General features: G+C 37.1%; 1 protein-coding gene across 4 annotated transcripts in view; it reads right to left on the bottom strand.

The window, feature by feature from the left end:
- Positions 1-847: 847 nt before the first annotated feature.
- Positions 848-22514, bottom strand: part of PIK3C3 (phosphatidylinositol 3-kinase catalytic subunit type 3) — a 158447-nt gene continuing 136780 nt past the window's right edge. For 3 of the 4 annotated variants that reach the window (XM_036885051.2, XM_036885052.2, XM_057504142.1), the window contains 2 exons: positions 18704-18829; positions 848-1203 (listed from right to left, as the gene is read on the bottom strand). In XM_036885051.2, the coding sequence (XP_036740946.1) occupies positions 1189-1203; positions 18704-18829 (141 nt within the window). In that variant the 3' untranslated portion in view covers positions 848-1188. The remainder of the gene's footprint in view (positions 1204-18703; positions 18830-22514) is intronic. The other variant, XM_036885053.2, reaches the window with a different exon arrangement.

The raw sequence follows: 22514 nt of genomic DNA, 5'->3' as shown, positions 1-22514 counted from the left end.
CAGAAAAACAATTTATACTTATATGTAAAAATATCTTCATTTCAATACCAAAAGCTGCTGTCACATTACCTTTTGGCCAGAAAGTCAGATGCTACATTTGCATATCCTGGTCTATGTACTTTTCAATCTTGGGGAGTATTTAGTTTAAAAAAATATCACAAACTATTTAAGAGCAAAAGAAAAATGACTACCTTATTTGAAATATATATTTGTAAAGGAATGCAGGAAACACCCTAGAGCGAGAGCCACCCAGTTTCCATACCCTAAGGGGGATGAAACTCGTGGGGATGAAACTCGTGGGGACGAGACTCGTGACAAGACGTTAAGGGATGCTTGTGCGAAGGTCAGACAAGCGGCAGGTCCCCGTTTCAACTTTATTGGTTAAAGCATGGGATGTGTTTTAAATTCATTGGTTGTGGTAATGTATGGGCTTTGGTGCAATGGCTGTGGAAATCCTATATAATCTATACCTAAAGTTGCTTGGGGTCGACAGCTCGGACTCGACCTGCGTGTCAGGGGAGGTGCTGTCGGCCCCAGCTAGCTGGCTGAATAAAGACTTTGCTTGGATTTACATCTCCGTGCCTGTGTGGCTTGTTCTCTGGAGAAGCCCCGGAGTCCCGAACCCTAACAATATTACTCTTGAATTCTGAAAGAATGAGCCATAACGTGTAAAACTGGAAGTACTGTACATTAAGCAAACACAAACAAAACTGTGGGAGGTTGGGAGGAGGAAGGGAAGACAGGAAAAAAAGGAGGGAGAGACAAAACAAAAAAAACCTGTAAACTAAGACAAGTAATCCAAATTCCTCTGCCATCCTGATGTGAAAAGAGGAGACAGAAAAGGATGTTTGTTTCAAAGGCTAAAAAGTTTAATATTTCAACATAAAATCTCTCTAAAACTCTCATAATATGTACATGATCCTGGAATAAGTTTCTCACTTCTTAGCTTATTAACAATGTGTACATTTGAAAACATATACAATATTTCAAAACAAATTCTTCAAGATCATATTTGAACAATACGATTCAAGGGAAATAAATTCAGGTACCATGTAACATTTAGGATAAATGGTATCTTGAAGATTAAATATTCTCTTCCTTGCTTGTTACTCTGAAGTCTTCCTTAGACACAGGCTGCTGCAAAGTAGTTTCCTTGGAGTCAAACATCTTGACGGGTCAAATCCGGTTTCATTTTCTCCAGTACTACAAAAATTAAAAACAGACAAAGAAACAAACAGAAAATAGTTGACTTCACTGTTCACAAAGGTAAGAGTCTACAATTTAAAAAAATGCTTACATACATGTAATTCTTTAACAAAAGAAAAAAAATCTCACTTAATGTTAGTCCTTAAATTTTTTTAAAGGTTTATATATATTTTTAAAAGTGAAAATTACTTTACTAAATGCAATGAAGAGGATTTCAATTATCCACAATGTATAGGATTCCTAAGAGTTGTCTTAAAAATTAACTTACATGAGAAAGTATTTGGGGGAGGAAATGTTTGCTGACTAAGCTCAAGAAGGCCCAATTAGTACCACACAGGCAAATCGAGCACCAGGAAGGCAACAATCGCACTGAATTCCACAGTGACAGATGTGCTTTTGAGCAGTGGGCTAGTTCTTGGTGCAACATTTTTGGAGAGACTGGAAACCTGTAGCCTTATTCCAGAGTGCAACCACTTCATTATATTAATAGTTTGGAGTCCAATCAAAGAAAGTAGTCTTCAAAGAACAAGAAAGGCCCAGTCAACAGTTTTTTTGGGACCAACACATTAACAATGTTTATTATTAAAATATAAACTAGAAGTAAAATAAACCAACATTTTTAGCACCTATTTTGTGCTAGGCACCTACAGTGACCTCATATAAGGCACAATAATATGTGGTATCTGTGACACTGTCCTATCACTATCTCTCAAAGTTAGGATTCTGTGAAACTAAGAGACGGCTGGCTACCTATTACTTTTGAGGAGTAGTTAATGCAAAAATAATCTGCAACAGTTAATGGTTGTTTTTAACATATACAGATGCTTCCAATCACCCACTCTCAGTAAGGACAATCACTCTGCCTGAGTGAATGAATATACACTGAATCATCCAAAACTCATGTGCCACCTTGTTCAGTAAAATATATGCTGGCTTTATCTTAGAGGACTTAAGAGTGGTTTACATATAACAAACATAACATACATATAACACCTGTGAACTCCACCTCATTATTACTGAGAGAAAATGTGAAGAAAAAAAGGCTTGCTGATAAATGTCTGTGCATGTGTATGCATGCATGCGCATGTGTAAAAATGTGAAAGATGTTCACTGATTTTAATCTGCTACAATTTAAAATGCCATTCTAAAAAGAATACGATTATGATTTATTTTTAATGTTAATAAAATATAATTTACAATTTAAAAAGTTGTTAAAATACTATCTTGAGGGCAGTATCAGAGAAAATAAACTTCTCAGATGGTCCTTGGCACTTATATAAAATGACATACATTTATTTGGTGCCTATTATGTGCCCGGAACAGTTCTGGTTCTGTAGGAGACCCCAAGTTACTTAAGACCAAAAAAAATGCCGAAAGACAAAAATGCTTATATAGTCATCTCATCACACTCACACACACACACACACACACACACACACACAGGTGTGTGCACCCAAAAGTTAGGCAAATGGATAGGGAATAAAGAGCAAAGGTGTACTGCTTGTAGGGTGGAGAGCAGGTATTGGGGATGAGGTATTCTCATGGGGGTAAATCAATGAAACTACAAAGAAGCTTCCTTTTGAAGGCTTTTTGAAGATGATGGAAATTGAAAATGCAGGTTAAGGCCAAATTATGAACAGTCTCTATGACATATTAGGAAATCTAAATATCCTGGAAACAATCAAAACCCACACCTGTGTATATGTGTATTTGTATGTGTGAGAAGATGCTACTTCTAAACAGATGCTGTCTCATGTAGTTCCTAAATACTTCAATGTGTCAGTGTGTCTATGAAAAAAAAATTAGTAATACTATGTAGCAGAGCCAGTCTCCAAATATTCAACTCCCTATACATGTGATGAATTTATATAAAAGGGCTTGATTTAACACAAAGGGGCAGGAAAGCAACTGTATATAACAACTAGCCTTACTCAAAGCAGTTAATTATGCAAACAGGCAGTCTTACCATGGATTTTTGCAAGTGCTCTCTAGATAAGGAAATTAAATTTGTACAGATGACAAATAAACTGCAAGGCATTTTAGCTGAAAATAATGGGGCAATCTGAGGACTGTTGCTATTAAAATACTTAGTGAGAGGGGCGAAAGATGGCGGCGTGAGTAGAGCAGCGGAAATCTCCTCCCAAAACAACATATATCTATGAAAATATAACAAAGACAACCCTTCCTAGAATAAAGATCAGACGACACAGGACAATATCCAGACCACATCCACACCTGAGAGAACCCAGCGCCTCGCGAAGGGGGTAAGATACAAGCCCCAGCCCCGGGGGAGCCGAGCGCCCCTCCCCCCAGCTCCCCGCGGGAGAAGAGCAGGCAGAGCGGGAGGGAGACGGAGCCCAGGACTGCCGAACACCCAGCCATCCGGGCCAGAGTGCAGGGCCCTCGATACTGGGAAAACAGGGCAGCAAGAACAGTGAGCAGGCACTGGAGGCTGGGCGACAGAGGACATAAGAAAAGCGCGCGACCATTTATTTTTTTTTTTGCTTTTTTGCTGCTTTGTTTTGGCGAGCGCTTTTTGGAAGTCTTAAAGGGATAGGGACCCCAATACTAGGGAAACAGGGCAGAAAGACCGGTGAGCAGAGGCCTGAGGCTGGCACCGGAGAATAAAGAAAAACAAACGACCACCTTTTTTTTTTTAATTAAAAAAATTTTTTTTTTTTTGTGGTCGTTGTTTTGTTTTGGCGGGTGCTTTTTGGAAGTCTTAAAGGGGCAGGGCGGGTCACTTAATCCAGAGGTAGGGAATCCGGGATCTCTGGGCACCCTAACCCCTGGGCTGCAGGGAGCAGGGAGGCCCCTTACAGAGATAAATAGCCTCCCAGCAGCTCCTGCTCCAACGGGACACCACCATTTTGGAGTAGCTGCCCGAGCCAGGCCACGCCCACAGCAACAGCAGAGATTAACTCCATAGCAGCCGGGCAGGAAGCAGAAACACTGTCTGCGCGCAGCTGCGCAGCACAAGCCACTAGAGGCCGCTGTTCTCCCAGGAGAGGAGGGCCACAAACCAACAAGAAAGGAAGTCCTTCCAGCCGTCACTCGTCCCAGTTCTGCAGACTATTCCTATCACCATGAAAAGGCAAAGCTACAGGCAGACAAAGATCACAGAGACAACACCAGAGAAGGAGACAGACCTAACCAGTCTTCCTGAAAAAGAATTCAAAATAAGAATCATAAACATGCTGACAGAGATGCAGAGAAATATGCAAGAAAAATGGGATGAAGTCCGGAAAGAGATCACAGATGCCAGAAAGGAGATCGCAGAAATGAAACAAACTCTGGAAGGGTTTATAAGCAGAATGGATAGAATGCAAGAGGCCATTGATGGAATTGAAATCAGAGAACAGGAACGCATAGAAGCTGACATAGAGAGAGACAAAAGGATCTCCAGGAATGAAACAATATTAAGAGAACTGTGTGACCAATCCAAAAGGAAAAATATCCGTATTATAGGGGTCCCAGAAGAAGAAGAGAGAGGAAAAGAGATGGAAAGTATCTTAGAAGAAATAATTGCTGAAAACTACCCCACACTGGGGAAGGAAGTAATCAAACAGACCACGGAAATACACAGAACCCCCAACAGAAAGGATCCAAGAAGGGCAACACCAAGACACATAATAATTAAAATGGCAAAGATCAAGGACAAGGAAAGAGTGTTCAAGGCAGCTAGAGAGAAAAAGGTCACCTATAAAGGGAAACCCATCAGGCTAACGTCAGATTTCTCAACAGAAACCCTACAGGCCAGAAGAGAATGGCATGATATATTTAATACAATGAAACAGAAGGGCCTTGAACCAAGGATACTGTATCCAGCACGACTATCATTCAAATATGACGGTGGGATTAAACAATTCCCAGACAAACAAAAGCTGAGGGAATTTGCTTTCCACAAACCACCTCTACAGAACATCTTACAGGGACTGCTGTAGATGGAAGCACTCCTAGAAGGAGCACAGCACAAAACACCCAACATATGAAGAATCGAGGAGGAGGAACAAGAAGGGAGAGAAGAAAAGAATCTCCAGACAGTGTATATAACAGCTCAATAAGCGAGCTAAGTTAGGCAGTAAGATACTAAAGAGGCTAACCTTGAACCTTTGGTAACCACGAATTTAAAGCCTGCAATGGCAATAAGTACATATCTTTCAATAGTCACCCTAAATGTTAATGGGTTGAATGCACCAATCAAAAGACACAGAGTAACAGAATGGATAAAAAAGCAAGACCCATCTATATGCTGCTTACAAGAAACTCACCTCAAACCCAAAGACATGTACAGACTAAAAGTCAAGGGATGGAAAAACGTCTTTCAAGCAAACAACAGTGAGAAGAAAGCAGGGGTTGCAGTACTAATATCAGACAAAATAGACTTCAAAACAAAGAAAGTAACAAGAGATAAAGAAGGACACTACATAATGATAAAGGGCTCAGTCAAACAAGAGGATATAACCATTCTAAATATATATGCACCCAACACAGGAGCACCAGCATATGTGAAACAAATACTAACAGAACTAAAGGGGGATATAGACTGCAATGCATTCATTCTAGGAGACTTCAACACACCACTCACCCCAAAGGATAGATCCATTGGGCAGAAAATAAGTAAGGACACGGAAGTACTGAACAACACAGTAGAGCAGATGGACCTAATAGACATCTATAGAACTCTACATCCAAAAGCAGCGGGATATACATTCTTCTCAAGTGCACATGGAACATTCTCCAGAATAGACCACATACTAGGCCACAAAAAGAGCCTCAGAAAATTCCAAAAGATTGAAATCCTACCAACCAACTTTTCAGAACACAAAGGCATAAAACTAGAAATAAACTGTACAAAGAAAGCAAAGAGGCTCACAAACACATGGAGGCTTAACAACACGCTCCTAAATAATCAATGGATCAATGACCAAATCAAAATGGAGATCCAGCAATATATGGAAACAAATGACAACAACAACACTAAGCCCCAACTTCTGTGGGACACAGCAAAAGCAGTCTTAAGAGGAAAGTATATAGCAATCCAAGCATATTTAAAAAAGGAAGAGCAATCCCAAATGAATGGTCTAATGTCACAATTATCGAAATTGGAAAAAGAAGAACAGATGAGGCCTAAGGTCAGCAGAAGGAGGGACATAATAAAGATCAGAGAAGAAATAAATAAAATTGAGAAGAATAAAACAATAGCAAAAATCAATGAAACCAAGAGCTGGTTCTTCAAGAAAATAAACAAAATAGATAAGCCTCTAGCCAGACTTATTAAGAAGAAAAGAGAGTCAACACAAATCAACAGTATCAGAAACGAGAAAGGAAAAATCACGACGGACCCCACGGAAATGCAAAGAATTATTGGAGAATACTATGAAAACCTATATGCTAACAAGCTGGGAAACCTAGGAGAAATGGACAACTTCCTAGAAAAATATAACCTTCCAAGATTGACCCAGGAAGAAACAGAAAATCTAAACAGACCAATTACCAGCAACGAAATTGAAGAGGTAATCAAAAAACTACCAAAGAACAAAACCCCCGGGCCAGATGGATTTACCTCGGAATTTTATCAGACATACAGGGAAGACATAATACCCATTCTCTTTAAAGTTTTCCAAAAAATAGAGGAGGAGGGGATACTCCCAAACTCATTCTATGAAGCTAACATCACCCTAATACCAAAACCAGGCAAAGACCCCACCAAAAAAGAAAAATACAGACCAATATCCCTGATGAAAGTAGATGCAAAAATACTCAACAAAATATTAGCAAACCGAATTCAAAAATACATCAAAAGGATCATACAACATGACCAAGTGGGATTCATTCCAGGGATGCAAGGATGGTACAACATTCGAAAGTCCATCAACATCATCCACCACATCAACAAAAAGAAAGACAAAAACCACATGATCATCTCCATAGATGCTGAAAAAGCATTTGACAAAGTTCAACATCCATTCATGTTAAAAACTCTCAGCAAAATGGGAATAGAGGGCAAGTACCTCAACATAATAAAGGCCATCTATGAAAAACCCACAGCCAACATTATATTGAATAGCGAGAAGCTGAAAGCATTTCCTCTGAGATCGGGAACTAGACAGGGATGCCCACTCTCTCCACTGTTATTTAACATAGTACTGGAGGTCCTAGCCACGGCAATCAGACAAAACAAAAAAATACAAGGAATCCAGATTGGCAAAGAAGAAGTCAAACTGTCACTATTTGCAGATGACATGATACTGTACATAAAAAACACTAAAGACTCCACCCCAAAACTACTAGAACTGATATCGGAATACAGCAAAGTTGCAGGATACAAAATCAACACACAGCAATCTGTGGCTTTCCTATATACTAACAATGAACCAACAGAAAGAGAAATCAGGAAAACAACTCCATTCACAATTGCATCAAAAAAAATAAAATACCTAGGAATAAACCTAACCAAAGAAGTGAAAGACTTATACTCTGAAAACTACAAGTCACTCTTAAGAGAAATTAAAGGGGACACTAACAGATGGAAACTCATCCCATGCTCGTGGCTAGGAAGAATTAATATCGTCAAAATGGCCATCCTGCCCAAAGCAATATACAGATTTGATGCAATCCCTATGAAACTACCAGCAACATTCTTCAATGAACTGGAACAAATAATTCAAAAATTCATATGGAAACACCAAAGACCCCGAATAGCCAAAGCAATCCTGAGAAAGAAGAATAAAGTAGGGGGGATCTCACTCCCCAACTTCAAGCTCTACTATAAAGCCATAGTAATCAAGACAATTTGGTACTGGCACAAGAGCAGAGCCACAGACCAATGGAACAGACTAGAGAATCCAGACATTAACCCAGACATATATGGTCAATTAATATTTGATAAAGGAGCCATGGACATACAATGGCAAAATGACAGTCTCTTCAACAGGTGGTGCTGGCAAAACTGGACAGCTACATGTAGGAGAATGAAACTGGACCATTGTCTAACCCCATATACAAAAGTAAACTCAAAATGGATCAAAGACCTGAATGTAAGCCATGAAACCATTAAACTCTTGGAAGAAAACATAGGCACAAACCTCTTAGACATAAACATGAGTGACCTCTTCTTGAACATATCTCCCCGGGCAAGGAAAACAACAGCAAAAATGAACAAGTGAGACTATATTCAGCTGAAAAGCTTCTGTACAGCAAAAGACACCATCAATAGAACAAGAAGGATCCCTACAGTATGGGAGAATATATTTGAAAATGACACATCCGATAAAGGCTTGACGTCCAGAATATATGAGGAGCTCTCACGCCTCAACAAACAAAAAACAAATAACCCAATTAAAAAATGGGCAGAGGAACTGAAGAGACAATTCTCCAAAAAAGAAATACAGATGGCCAACAGACACATGAAAAGATGCTCCACATCGCTAATTATCAGAGAAATGCAAATTAAAACTACAATGAGGTATCACCTCACACCAGTAAGGATGGCTGCCATCCAAAAGACAAACAACAACAAATGTTGGCGAGGCTGTGGAGAAAGGGGAACCCTCCTACACTGCTGGTGGGAATGTAAGTTAGTTCAACCATTGTGGAAAGCAGTATGGAGGTACATCAAAATACTCAAAACAGACTTACCATTTGACCCAGGAATTCCACTCCTAGGAATTTACCCTAAGAACGCAGCAATCAAGTTTGAGAAAGACAGATGCACCCCTATGTTTATTGCAGCACTATTTACAATAGCCAAGAATTGGAAGCAACCTAAATGTCCATCAATAGATGAATGGATAAAGAAGATGTGGTACATATACACAATGGAATACTACTCAGCCATAAGAAAAGGGCAAATCCAATCATTTGCAGCAACATGGATGGAGCTGGAGGGTATTATGTTCAGTGAAACAAGCCAAGCGGAGAAAGAGAAATACCAAATGATTTCACTTATCTGTGGAATATAAGAACAAAGGAAAAACTGAAGGAACAAAACAGCAGCAGAATCACAGAACTCAAGAATGGACTAACAGGTACCAAAGGGAAAGGGACTGGGGAGGATGGGTGGGTAGGGAGGGATAAGGGGGGGAGAAGTAGGGGGGTATTAAGATTAACATGCATGGGGGGGTAGGAGAAAAGGGAGGGCTGTACAACACAGAGAAGGCAAGTAGTGATTCTACAACATTTTGCTATGCTGATGGACAGTGACTGTAAAGGGGTTTATAGGGGAGAGCCTAGTAAACATAATATTCGTCATGTAAGTGTAGATTAGTGATAGCAAAAAAAAAAAAAAAAGGGCAGTTCCTGTGTGGTAACCTCCAACGAGTTCTACACAAGGGTATAAAGGGCATATAAAAGTGTAGGCAAAGGGTCTGTTTGTGTTTATACAGAGGATCAAAGCCTAATTGGGCTACCCCGAAAATGAACTAAGATACGATATGAAAAAGAACTTCCAACATCTGCACTCTCTGGAAGACTCATGCCAGAAGATGATCATCAAAAAACCCCAACAAAGATCCACGCACTGCTACAGCTGTAGATGCACTCATCCCACCAGTTCCTGGACTTGCCATGGGAATGAGGAAGGAGATATCTAAGCTGGCCTGTGCATACAGTAAAACAACAAATTTGACTGGATCTATACTGTTGGAACTCAACCAAGAATTTGGAGAAGTGCAAATTGTAGCGCTCCAAAGTCATACAACTACAGACTATTTACTGTTAAAAGAACATAAGGGATGTGAACATTCCCCAGGAATGGGTTGTTTTAATTTGTCTGATTTCTCTCAGACTGTTCAAGTTCAGTTGGACAATATCCACCATATCATAGATAAGTTTTCACAAATGCCTAAGGTGCCTAACTGGTTTTCTTGGTTTCACTGCAGATGGCTGGTAATTACAGATATGCTTTGGTTATGTAACTATACTCCTATTATGTTAATGTGTGTGTGCAATTTAATTAGTAGCTTAAAACCTGTACATGCTGAAGTTACTCTACAAGAAGATATATCAAAGAAATAATCAATCTTCCCATGTTTTCTTCCGCCTGCTACTTCTATAGCTTTTCTTCTTCCTTCCTAATTACAACCCTTAAATAGAATTCGTGCCTCATATCAAATTTACCGAGTATCATAATTCTTCCAAGTGGTAAAGATACCTCAAGACAAATGCTGGGCATAGAAGCCACAGGGCATAAATATGCAAAGAAGTAAAAAGCTAACTTTTTCAAACAATAAGGCTTCTCTCTCACTTACCAACTTCACATTTCCCTGTATGGCCCCGGAAGATGACTGGTTAGTCAGAGACGGGTAAGATTCCTCAAGGGAGGAACAACCTAAGACAGGCACAGTCGCAGGGGGGCCATCAGGTGAGAAATTGGGGATCAACAGAGGTGAGGCTTAGAACCTCACCCCCCAGTTCTGAGAGAAATGTTCTGCATACGTGGATGTTTTATTGCCCTGGTCTAGCTTGCATTAACACATAGTCTAAGGGCACACACCTGATCATCTACATGTGCTCTCTTACAACACTAAACTATGTTTTCTACCTTTATCTTGTATCTACCTACCACTTCAGCATTTTATTAAAAATAATAATAATAAAGAGAGAAATGTGGTATCCACATATAAATCAAGTATAAAAACCAAATGAGTATTCATATTTGAACTTACTGTTTATAGTTCATAATGCATGAGCAAAACCGAAAGTTTCTGTGATGACTGCCCTTGTACTGTTCACTATGTAACTTATTCATTATGTAAGAATTTGTTCTACATGTAAAAACTTGTTTGTTATGCCTCAGAAGATTGGAGACTGACAAAAATTAGGCTTGGGGTGGATTAATGATTGTGCATTGAGCACTGACTCCCCTATACAGAATTTTATTGTCGTTAACAACCATCTGATCAATAAATATGAGAGATGCCCTCACAAAAAAAAAAAAAAAAAGGACAGACTTCCAATGGTAAAATAAATTAGTAACCGGGATGTAATGTATAGCATAAGGAATATAGTCAAGATATTGTAACAGCCTGGTAGGGTGATAGCTGGAACCTAGAATTATGTATATAAATGTTCTACCACTGTGTTGTACAGTTGAAACTCATGTAATGTAATACTGTGTGTCAATTACCCTTCAATAAAAAATAATTATTAAAAAAAAAAAATACTTAGCTACTCTTGAGATTTTAAAACGTTTGTACACCAAGTGCCCACATTATATTTTTTTAAAAACATTATGTACGGGTCATACTGGGCAGTTGTGCAGCATGCTGGCCACGGGAGAATGAGAACAGCATGCAGGTCAATAAAGTTCAAGACTGGTTTTTGGCCAGTGTGCAAAATAAATGTTGTCCTGTATTTATCATATTTATCTGGGATTAACAGTTTCCAATGATTTCACTTTATATCATACTCTATTGGCTCTTTGCACAGCTGCTTTTTATCTTTTCATGGTCAAATGAAAGATTGAGATAAAAGTTAAAAGATCATTTTTTAAATTTACAAGTGTATTTTTAAAGTTCACTACACACAACAAAATTTATTCGTAACTAATAAAGGTTAGATGTCTTATCAAGAAAAGCATTATTTAAAAACTAGTGTTTATTTCTGCAACCAAGGGTTTAGGTCTGAATCTGGACTTCATCATCTATTAATCTTGAGACCCTGGGCAAGCAATTTAACTACCTAAGTCTCATTTTTCTCATCTGTAGAACTACCTTGGTGATAGATACACCTACTTCCCAGGTGTGAGAATTAAGTGAAGTGATACAGAGAAAGTACTCTATATAATTCCTGGCTGTAATTATTGTCATTATTGTTGTTTCTTTGTTGTTATTCCTCCCAGGATATCAGTAAGTTAGGATAGATCTGGGACACAAAATGATACAGAATAACTATGATATGGTGTTTTTTGTTTGTTTATTTAAAGCCACTGGTCTAGGAATTATCTTTTTGGAAAACCATTTACTTAATTAAAAATACAGTTTAGAGCAAAAGTATTTCTATTTGGCCACAGAATTCAATGCTTTTGTTTTGATAAATGAAATACTTTACAATGCTTTCTTTATCTTAATTGTAAAATAAGGTCCATTTAATGTGAACTCAGGAAATGATGCTTCATTCTTTCCTCTGTAGGGTATCTTTTGCACCTATGCCTTCTCAGAGTAGATGAGACAGCAGAGTAGTTACAATGGAAGCATCCTACACTGGGTTTAGGAGCTAAGGTCTGTACATGAAGGTAAATAGGCATATATATATATATATATAAATAAAATCACTCAAGAAAAGTCCTACAGAAGGCAACACATTAGAGACAGTCAACTCTCAAAAAGTCCAAGACTGCAAACTTTCCACCTAATCCTGATACAAAGAAAAAAACCCTGTTTATTTAAGTAGCAACTGGTGCAGACTGCTTACACTTGAGAGGCTATGATGTAGGAAAAAACGAGACTGCCATATGGGAACTGCATTCAGCATGGAAGGTGCCATGTCATGGGTGGCACTCAGGATTTGCAATGCTCCCGAAGCAGCTCCCCCAACATTTATTAGAGGACGTAATAATGTCAGGCAGAACAACCATACCATTTTCCTCCTTTTGTTGTTGTTTTTAATCCCAACAAGTATAGAGAGTCGAATTCTCTTCAATTAAAGGCATGTAAGATGTGACTAAAAATTTATGTGCTCTTTGCTTGGACCTTCCTTTTGAAACACAGGGGCTAAAATAAGGATGCTTGCCAGGTGGACAGCAGTGATGTGTTCTTAGTATCTTGAGCTGGAACTTGGGTAAACTTTCTGAACCCAATCTGTTCCTCTTTGTATTTTTGCTGTTTGTAAATAATTCATCTCTATCCCTATTTAATCTACTAAGATCCAGATAATTGGATTTGATATGTGTTAAGATTAATGGAAACCAAACTCCATTCTCCAGACTTCTACCATAAGTCAGTGAAGAAGAAACAGGATAAAGAAACGGAAGAAATGGGCTACATTGTGAGAAATCACCACTGACAAGCTTAGTTTCAGAACAGTAGGTGACCCAAACTAAGTGATCTCTACCTTTCTGTGCAGACAAGACTAAAAAGCCCTTTAAGAATAATTTCAGTGGTAGGAGAGTTCTGATGATGCAATTTCAAAGACAATGACCCAAATAAAAGTGTTATTCAGTGGAAAATTTGTGCCACTAATAGGTGGGCGTTGCTAGGCAACAAATATTGCAGTATTTAATCTCTGCCTTCTTAGGGAATGGCATGATGGAAGAAAATAAGCCTTTTCAACATTTCAGTATAATAGTTGGATCTGACAATTTTGTAGTCTTCTTTTAGTGTATAATTTCTTTTATGCTGAAACAACTGTAACTTTTGCTAACATATTATCAGCCTATCTCCATTTTTAAAAAACTGGCTCTGTGACCCATGGTAGCAAAAAGGCATTAAAATTAGCATAAGTCAAAAAATTAGCATAAGTCAATTAACAATATGCAGCCTTATAATAGATGCTGTGAGTGACCAAAAAACAGATATCAGTCATCAGAACTTGAGTGTGCTTGTGAATTATACTCAGAAAATATACAGTATTTAGACATGTGAATTTCAAAGAGAAAATAAACATCTCTTGAGATCACTTAAGAAATAGCTATGCTTCTATAATTTTATAATTTGAAATGACTTACGTGAAGCTCAGACCTTATTCGGTATCTCTTGTACCATTCCATGCTTAAGCAAATTTAAATGAAATTAAAACTCCTAAGGTTATTTTATTTTGATATTGTTTTAGTTGTGTAATAGCATAGGCAGAAGTAACAAATTTAAGGAAACCTAAAAAACAGCATGAACATTTTTAAGTTCATTTCTTAGGATAAAAGACAATGAGATTCTGGTAAAGAAGACCTGAGTTTAATAAGCTAAGAAACAACTTTTTATGTGGCTCTTCTTGTCTATCAAAGAGGATGATGCTAAAACTCACTTATTTGGCTATAGGAAGGATTATATGATATTAAAAACTAGGAAGCATTAATAAAGAACAAAGTTCAAGAAAATAAAGGCTGTGATGATCTCAGATACTATGTCTATCATTATTATAAAATTGAGAGCTGAGATGTAATCTAAAACATGTAGTCTACACTAATACTCATGCTGTGTTAAAGCTCTACTTTTCCTAGTCTATGATGATGATGATGGTCCTTACACTGCTGTAATCATCCACATATTTGCTCTTAACTCATATTCATGCTGCTACATCTTAATTTTCTAAACTATTTTGTTATCAGGAATATATTCTAGCCCAAAAGAGTATTTAACAACTGAGGCCAAAGTAATTCTAAATAACTATCCAGGATTTCTACATCTTACGTACCATTTTACTGAAGTGAAAAAACAGGCACTTGGAAAAATAGGCTTAATGTTTCTTTCCAAGAAATACAATTATCTATTAGTTAATGCTTATGAAATGATCTTTGCCATGTCTAATTTAAGAGTATGTCTATCTCTATTACCAATTCATCATCCATATTCATATTTTCTCTGAATAGAAAAGGTACATGCATTACCTCTTAATTTATCCATTGGTTCTGGGCAGTGGGAGGGAATTTCATTTAATTTTAGTCTTTGTGGTAGTATTAGCTTTACATATGGAAAGCAACTGATCTTTGTGTGTCTCTGACAAATCAAATTTGTTAGTTTTTACCTCAATGCCAATCACTTTTAAGACTGGAAATTGAGGCCCAGAAACACCGATAAACTAAAATTTCATTATTACAACTTCCCCTGAATATAGTTATGGTCCCATTTTCAGCCAGCACTTCTCTTCTCTTTTTAATACAGAGACTTAAGAAATAGTTTATTCTTAGATTCAGCAAGCAATGCAAAACAGCAAATTTTGCACACTGACAAAACAATTTCAAAACCAAACCACTAATATAAAGTATGCCACAAGTCTGTTTTACAGAACTTGAAAGCTCAAACTTTAAGCATATTAGATGAGTGGCAGTTAAGCCTTCAAAGATGACACACTTAATTCCTCTCCTCTCTGCGTATACATCCCTCTCTTTTGTCAAGAGGTAGAATCTCTTTCTTCCCCCTGTGCATCTGGAACTTGTTTCTCCTCCCTGTGAATCTGGCCTTGAGACTAGTTTTAAGAGGTCTGCTATTTCTGCTTTCTCATTCTTTTGCAGAAGCCAGCTGCCACGCAGAACAGCAGCTCAGGCTGGAGTACTAAGTGGTGACAGAAGAAGTAGAGAGAGACAGGCCATCTGCAGGAGCAACAAAGTGAAGATGTTTGAGTGGTACCTTTTTGAACCTTCCAGACAAACCCGATCACCAGCTGAACAAAGCTGAATGAACGAAACTGCCAGACATAAGAGAAAACAAAGGAACTGTGTGGCTGGGCTCTGGCTGAAACCTTGACTCAAGAATCTTAAGTAGTAGTAACTAATTATCTATTTGTAAGCTAGTGAGTTTGGGGTTTGTCAATGAAGCTATAAACTGAAATGAGGTGTTAGGCAGCAGCATTAATTTCAAGTGTGGAGTTTTAGCTCCATTATATATTGTAACTGCCCAGGAAAATAAATGTCAAGTGTGCAATAAGGAAAACTCATGAAGGGAAATTTGTAGAGCTGTCGATAGGGACTGAGCAAAATGAAATATAAATGACCAACTCTGAAGGGTAGATCTCTTCTGAAGAAATGCTCAGACACAGAAGTTTAAAGTTTCTATCTTAAAGCATGTTTTAAATGGTTGAGTTTGTAAAAAGCAAAAAAAAAAAGGTGTACTTGAAAAATAACAGGATTGTTTGGTCTGTGGCCAAAAAAGTTTGACATGTAACATAGAACATAGTACAGTGGTAAGTACAATACTGAGAATTCAGAATCCTGGTTTCAAAAATACTGGATATGGGAATCAAAAGGTTTGGGTTCAAGTCTTCGTTCTGTCTCTTGTTAGTCACATGAAGTTGTCTAAGTCATTATACCTCTGTGAGCTTTTCCCATACTGTAACTCTAAAATACTCTGCTGTGCTACACAGAGACTCAGATCTACCAGTAGTTAAAAGTCATTTTCCTACCATGTGAGTCACAATTTACTGTCTTGGGAAGTAACTGGTTAGTAGTAATGACCTGTGGAGAACTTGAGTGGGCTCTTATAATAAAATATGACCTAGACTGGTGTTCAGGGAGAAGAAACTTTTTGTTGTTATTAAGTGGGAAAACTAGTAAAGGCTAACATTTACAGGTTCATGTTTACTAGATATTTTTTAAGTGTGTGAGACATTGTGTTTCTAAGTGACTGACAGATTTAGCTTAGACTTCAAGGAGTTAAAAGTGTCCAAATATCTATAACAGAAAGCAAAATGCAAGTGCAACTTATAATAAAAGCACTAAGTACTATGAATATTCAGAGTATTATTAATCATAGTGACCTTAAGAATAGATCTTGGAGGACAGGCTGGATTTTGGCAAGTAGAAGTTACAGAAGACTCATTATTAAGAAGACGGACATTCTTTGCTGAAAAATGGCTTCAACAAAGTAGTCATAAAGATGGAAGAAAACAAAATATTCAGAGAAAATATTAGGGGAACAGCTCAGAAAGTAGCTTAGAACACAATATTCTGGAAGGCCCTGAGTTACCAGAGATTGGACTTTACTGTTAGGCAATGAAGAAACAATGTATCCATTTATATATATATTTTAAAAAGTACAAGGACATGAAAAGATGCTCCACATCGCTATTCATCAGAGAAATGCAAATTAAAACCACAATGAGGTATCACCTCACACCAGTAAGGATCGCCACCATCCAAAAGACAAACAACAACAAATGTTGGCGAGGTTGTGGAGAAAGGAGAACCCTCCTACACTGCTGGTGGGAATGTAAAATAGTCCAACCACTGTGGAAAGCAATATGGAGGTTCCTAAAAAAACTAAAAACAGAAATACCATTTGACCCAGGAATCCCACTTCTAGGAATTTACCCTAAGAATACAGCAGCCCAGTTTGAAAAAGACAGATGCACCCCTATGTTTATCGCAGCACTATTTACAATAGCCAAGAAATGGAAGCAATCTAAGTGTCCATCAGTAGATGAATGGATAAAGCAGATGTGGTACATATATACAATGGAATATTATTCAGCCATAAGAAGAAAACAAATTCTACCATTTGCAACAACATGGATGGAGCTAGAGGGTATTATGCTCAGTGAAATAAGCCAGGCGGACAAAGACAAGTACCAAATGATTTCACTCATATGTGGAGCATAAGAACAAAGGAAAAACCGAAGGAACAAAACAGCAGCAGAATCACAGAACCCATGAATGGACTAACAGTTACCAAAGGGAGAGGGACTAGGGAGGATGGGTGGGAAGGGAGGGAGAAGGGGGAGGGGGAGAAGAAAGGGGGCATTACGATTAGCATGTATAATGTGTGGGGGGACATGGGGAGGACTGTGCAACACAGAGAAGACAAGTAGTGATTCTACAGCATCTTACTATGCTGATGGACAGTGACTAATGGGGTATGTGGGGGGGATGTGGTGAAGGGGGGAGTCTAGTAAACATAATGTTCCTCATGTATTGTAGATCAATGATACCAAAATAAAAAAATAAAAATAAAAAAGTACAAGGTAAAACACTGTTTTGTGGAACAAGATGTTTAGAAAAATAAAGATTGCTTAGAGAAGAAAAAGACTAAAACAGATCAATTATAAAGGGCTTTAGTTATCCAAGTGAAGAAAAAACTAGATAAAAATATTAGTAGTCAGAAAATGATAAAGGATAATTAAAGAAATGATTGATGAAAAAAATAATAAGGGTTGGTGACATATTGGTACTGGGTGAGGGAAAAGTCAAAGCAGACATGCTTTGAGCCTGGGTGATTAGCAAAATTATTACTAACAGAATGTGTGAGGTTAGGAAGGAGTACACAAGGAGAAGAGTATGAGGGTGTGGGGGGGAAATAGCCCTAATTGTTCTGTTTGCTAATTATTTTTCTAATCATCCTCACCATGAAAATCATAAACAGGCTTTAAATCTGAGGTTTATCATCATAGGTTACACCTGTATCAAAGATTCTGCTAACAGGGAGTCTACAAGTTAGACCTTTTCATTTTATGGTATGCACTGCTTTTCTTGGCTTCTAAGTCTTTTCATAGCACTTCACCATTTACCAAAACCTGCAAGTGTCCACATCTCACTTGCAGAGGACTCTGCTAGACCCAAGATCATTCTCAAGAAGGGTTTACCATCACCACTGACTACAAAGCTAATAAACCTAGGCTGATGCTCCACAACTTAGTCATTACTAAGAAAATGTAAGTGGGATGTTTTAGAGCTAATAATGCAGGGGACACATTCACATTGATTGGCTGGCTAGTGAGATGTCGAAGAAGGCTTACTTAAAAAAAAAAACCTGAAAAGATGTCTTTAGCAGGAAAAAAGTGTGGCTCTCTAAGGACTCTGGCGTAGAGTCTGGCGAAGCTGAGATAAAAGCACTGCCCTCAGAGAACTTACCTGGGCGAATTTATGAATCTGTTCTACCACTGCAGCAAAGAGAGCATGGACACTTTCATCAATCAGACTCTGCATGTAATGCACCGCCTCTTCATCAGACAGGTCTAGACGGAATTTGTCCTGGACCTACAAGGCCATAATCTTTTAGTCATTTGAATGAAGGAAAACATATTTGGAAAAGATAGAATCAAATTGATATAGATGCTATTACAACATATTACAAGCTATTCCTATGCCAAAAAAAAAATGACTTGTAACTTACACATTACTCTTCTGAGTGTAAAAAGTCTACTGTTTTTTTCTATGTTTTTATATCACCCTATCCTTATTGGCTGTAAATATTTTTTAAGAAAAAAGAAAGAGAAAATATAGCTCTGTTTAACTCTGAAATTTAAAAAACAAGACAAAATTTGTTCATTTAACAGAAGTGTGCTTTAACTTTATGTGCATTTCAAAGCTAAACTACTTAAAATTTAAATAGTGACATTTATTAGCAATCTCCTTCACTTTATTCCGTGTTCTCAGTATGAAATGGATGTGGTAAGGTGAAATTTTATTAAATTCTTCTCCAACTCACTTCCTATACAAGAACAGGAACTATGTCAATCACTGGTAAATCACTAAACTACAACTTCTAAAATGTCTTCTTTCCTGTTGCAATTCCTTTACTCCTGGCAAATAACTACTCCGATTGGTCTATAATTTCCAAAGACAGAGGAATTATTCCTTAATTTCATATTTAAAATTGCAGTTGACTCTCAATAAGTACTAAAAAAATAAGAAGAGATATTCAGAATGGTTCCCTAAAAAAATAAAAGCCAATGTTACTGTATAACTACTTTGTACAAAACCTGTAGATCCAGTATCCCACTTGACTTTCAGATGGCTCTGAGGTAGAAAATATCTCTACCTATAAGATGCAGAAACTGAGGCAAAGAGAATTCATGAAGCCAATCCAAGGGCCTGTAACAGATGATAAGGGTCTCATGCTTCCAGAAAATCTCATGCCAGTGCATGTAACCATTACACTCTACTTCTTTCTACTCTTCTAAGTGACCTATATATACTTACAAAAAGACAAGAGAAGAGAAATGAGATTTCCAAGTGAGTAAAAAGTGGTCCACATTTAGCATTTTCTTTTAAGTATGGAGTTTAACTACTAGAAATCTAGAAAGAAGAAAGGATGTAGTATGTCACCCCAAGGCCCCCAATCAGTGCTTGTCTCTTCACCAGCTAGAGGTATGCCAGATGATCAACAGCTCTGCAGCCGCAAGACAAGGGAAATAAAAGAGAGATAGATATAAAATGTGAAGGACAGTTTGGTGGAGGGAGACCTAAGGGTGTATCCCCAATCAACTAATTCTTCCATTTCTGGATCCTAATTAATGACACACATGTTCCTTGAGTTTAATGCTTTATTTTCCTGGATTTCTATTTAAGAAAGATAATGTCTGATAAGTTTTGGAACTATTTTTAGGGACATCAAAAACTATAGGGAAGGAGAATCAAAATAAAACTTTAGCCCAATTTATTTAAATTTGCATATTTGTGTGTTTGAACCACAAACAGTAGATAAGTATTTGGCATATAAAGAAAATGTTACTTCCCAAATATGAACATACTCGCTATTATTACAAAGAAAGTTAACTACATATAAATGGTTGATTTGAGACTTACTGACTTACGTTAGACTACTTGCTATTGTCCCATAGGTCATTAAGGTTCCAATCATTTTCTTCAATCTACATTCCGTGTTCTTCACATTATAAAATGTAAGGTCTTTTCATGTGTGTGCATGTGCACACAGCCCCCCCCCCCACTTCAGTTAGTATTACATATTAAATTTTGTCTTTAATAGCATTTTGATGTACACTCTTCTTGCATTCATTCTCAGGTATGTAGAGCTATTCTCCAACAAAACCCTGTAACACATTTCTAGATAAACTCTATTGTCTTTCATAAGGAGCACAGTGATTTCACTGATACCTAATCTTTACCCTGTCTTTAAAAGCACAAAATACACCATTACAAGACTAATTTAATACTCAGTAACACAGAAGAAAATAATTTTAGTGTTTAACATCTCTGAAAATAGTAACTTTAATTAAACTAAGAAAAGCAGATCTTCTCTATTAAATTCTTTATTCAAAATATTAGAATCAGAAAAATGCTTTTCCTTGTATTCATTTCCTAATAATTTAATCATATGCCTGAATATAATAAAAGAACAATTTTCAGTCATCAGAGTGAAAGGAAGAGTTTTAATCTAAGTATTATTTTCTTGCTGAGTTCATTTGATTATTTGAGCTACATTTAGAATTAAAAACAAAAATCCCTTACTTGAATAAAATAAGGAGTAATTAAAGAGAAATGACAAAAACTGACCATCCAACTATTGCTAAGCAATAATCAATGCTGTAGTTGTTGGAAGTAAGAAAAACAAAACCTACAGTGCCAAAATTCCACATGAGTGCACACTTTGGCTTGTACGTTTATTAATCTTGGAGGCACCAAAGGTCATTTAATTTTATAGATCATTTGAAACAGATCTTCAGATAATCCAGAGCCTCTTAAAATACAGAATTTCTGTTTTACAGTTTAGTAAAAAATCAATTTGGAGGAGGAACACATCCATTTAATTCAACACAAAATAGTATGATCTCACTCAATTACTTTGAACAAACTTGTTACTCAGTTTAAAAGGTTTTATCTTATTGTTGATTTAAAGGAAGAGCATGAATGACAAAGCAATGACTGTCAAGTGGTCTTTTTTATCCATTAAAGCAGTCCTACCTTTTCTTTACATTTTTTTCCCCTGCAAAAAGCTAAGATGTGAAACTCTTTGAAGATAGGCAATTGCCTTCTTTCAACGTACTTGACTTGTAACAAAGTTAATGACTTGGCAGGTAATACATGTTTTTTATCTCAAGTACTTTAACTTTTCTTCACTAGCATAATCAACAGGAACTAAGAAATCTTATTTCCATACCACAGATTTATAAGGTATCTTTTTTAAATTTATTCAAAATAAGCTGATACATATCATCTCTGTGAGGCCCTTCCTGGCTACAAAATCTAAAATTTCTAACAAGCAATGCCAATTCAACATTTCATTTCCCTCTGTTGCTTTTCTTTCTCTGTAACACTAATCACTACTAATATGCTATACATCTTACTTTATCTTGTTTCTTGTCTGTTTCCCTTACTAGAAGGTAAGCTCCACCAGGGCAGGAAACTTGCTTTGTTTATTATTACTATTACTATTAGTACTACTAAAATAGTATGACTAAATAATACTACTATTTATTTTTACTGAGACAGTGCTTGACACATAGTAAACCTCAATAAATAATGCTGAGTGAACTGAATGAAGGATAAAATATATTCATGGGACAGATATACTCAAACTGTAGGAGAATGATTATGCTTAGGACAGAGGAATGGAGGTGAGTGTAATTCAACATGAACTGGAGCATTTTGGTTCATTTACAATAAAGGAGGATTTAAAGCAAGCAGAGGAAAATGTTAACATTTGTTAAATGTGGGTGACAGTAAATGGTGTTTGTTACATGAGCATCTGCATTTTTTATTATTTAAATATTTCATATAAAAATTTATTAAGAAAAAGCCTAATAGGACATATGCTTATTGATGGAAATTAGCCTAGCCACTACGATGTGTTAGTTATACTAGCACCATAAAACTTGGCTTTTATCAATATGTATTATTTTTATTGAACTAGGTGGACAGCTTAATTCTAAACCGTTAGAAGATTAAAACAACTTTTGACCAAGCTTCATAACCCAAGCAA

Source organism: Manis pentadactyla, chromosome 6 (genome assembly GCF_030020395.1).
Source record: "Manis pentadactyla isolate mManPen7 chromosome 6, mManPen7.hap1, whole genome shotgun sequence".
Classification (NCBI taxonomy): domain Eukaryota; kingdom Metazoa; phylum Chordata; class Mammalia; order Pholidota; family Manidae; genus Manis; species Manis pentadactyla.
This window is presented reverse-complemented; position numbering and strand designations above follow the sequence as displayed.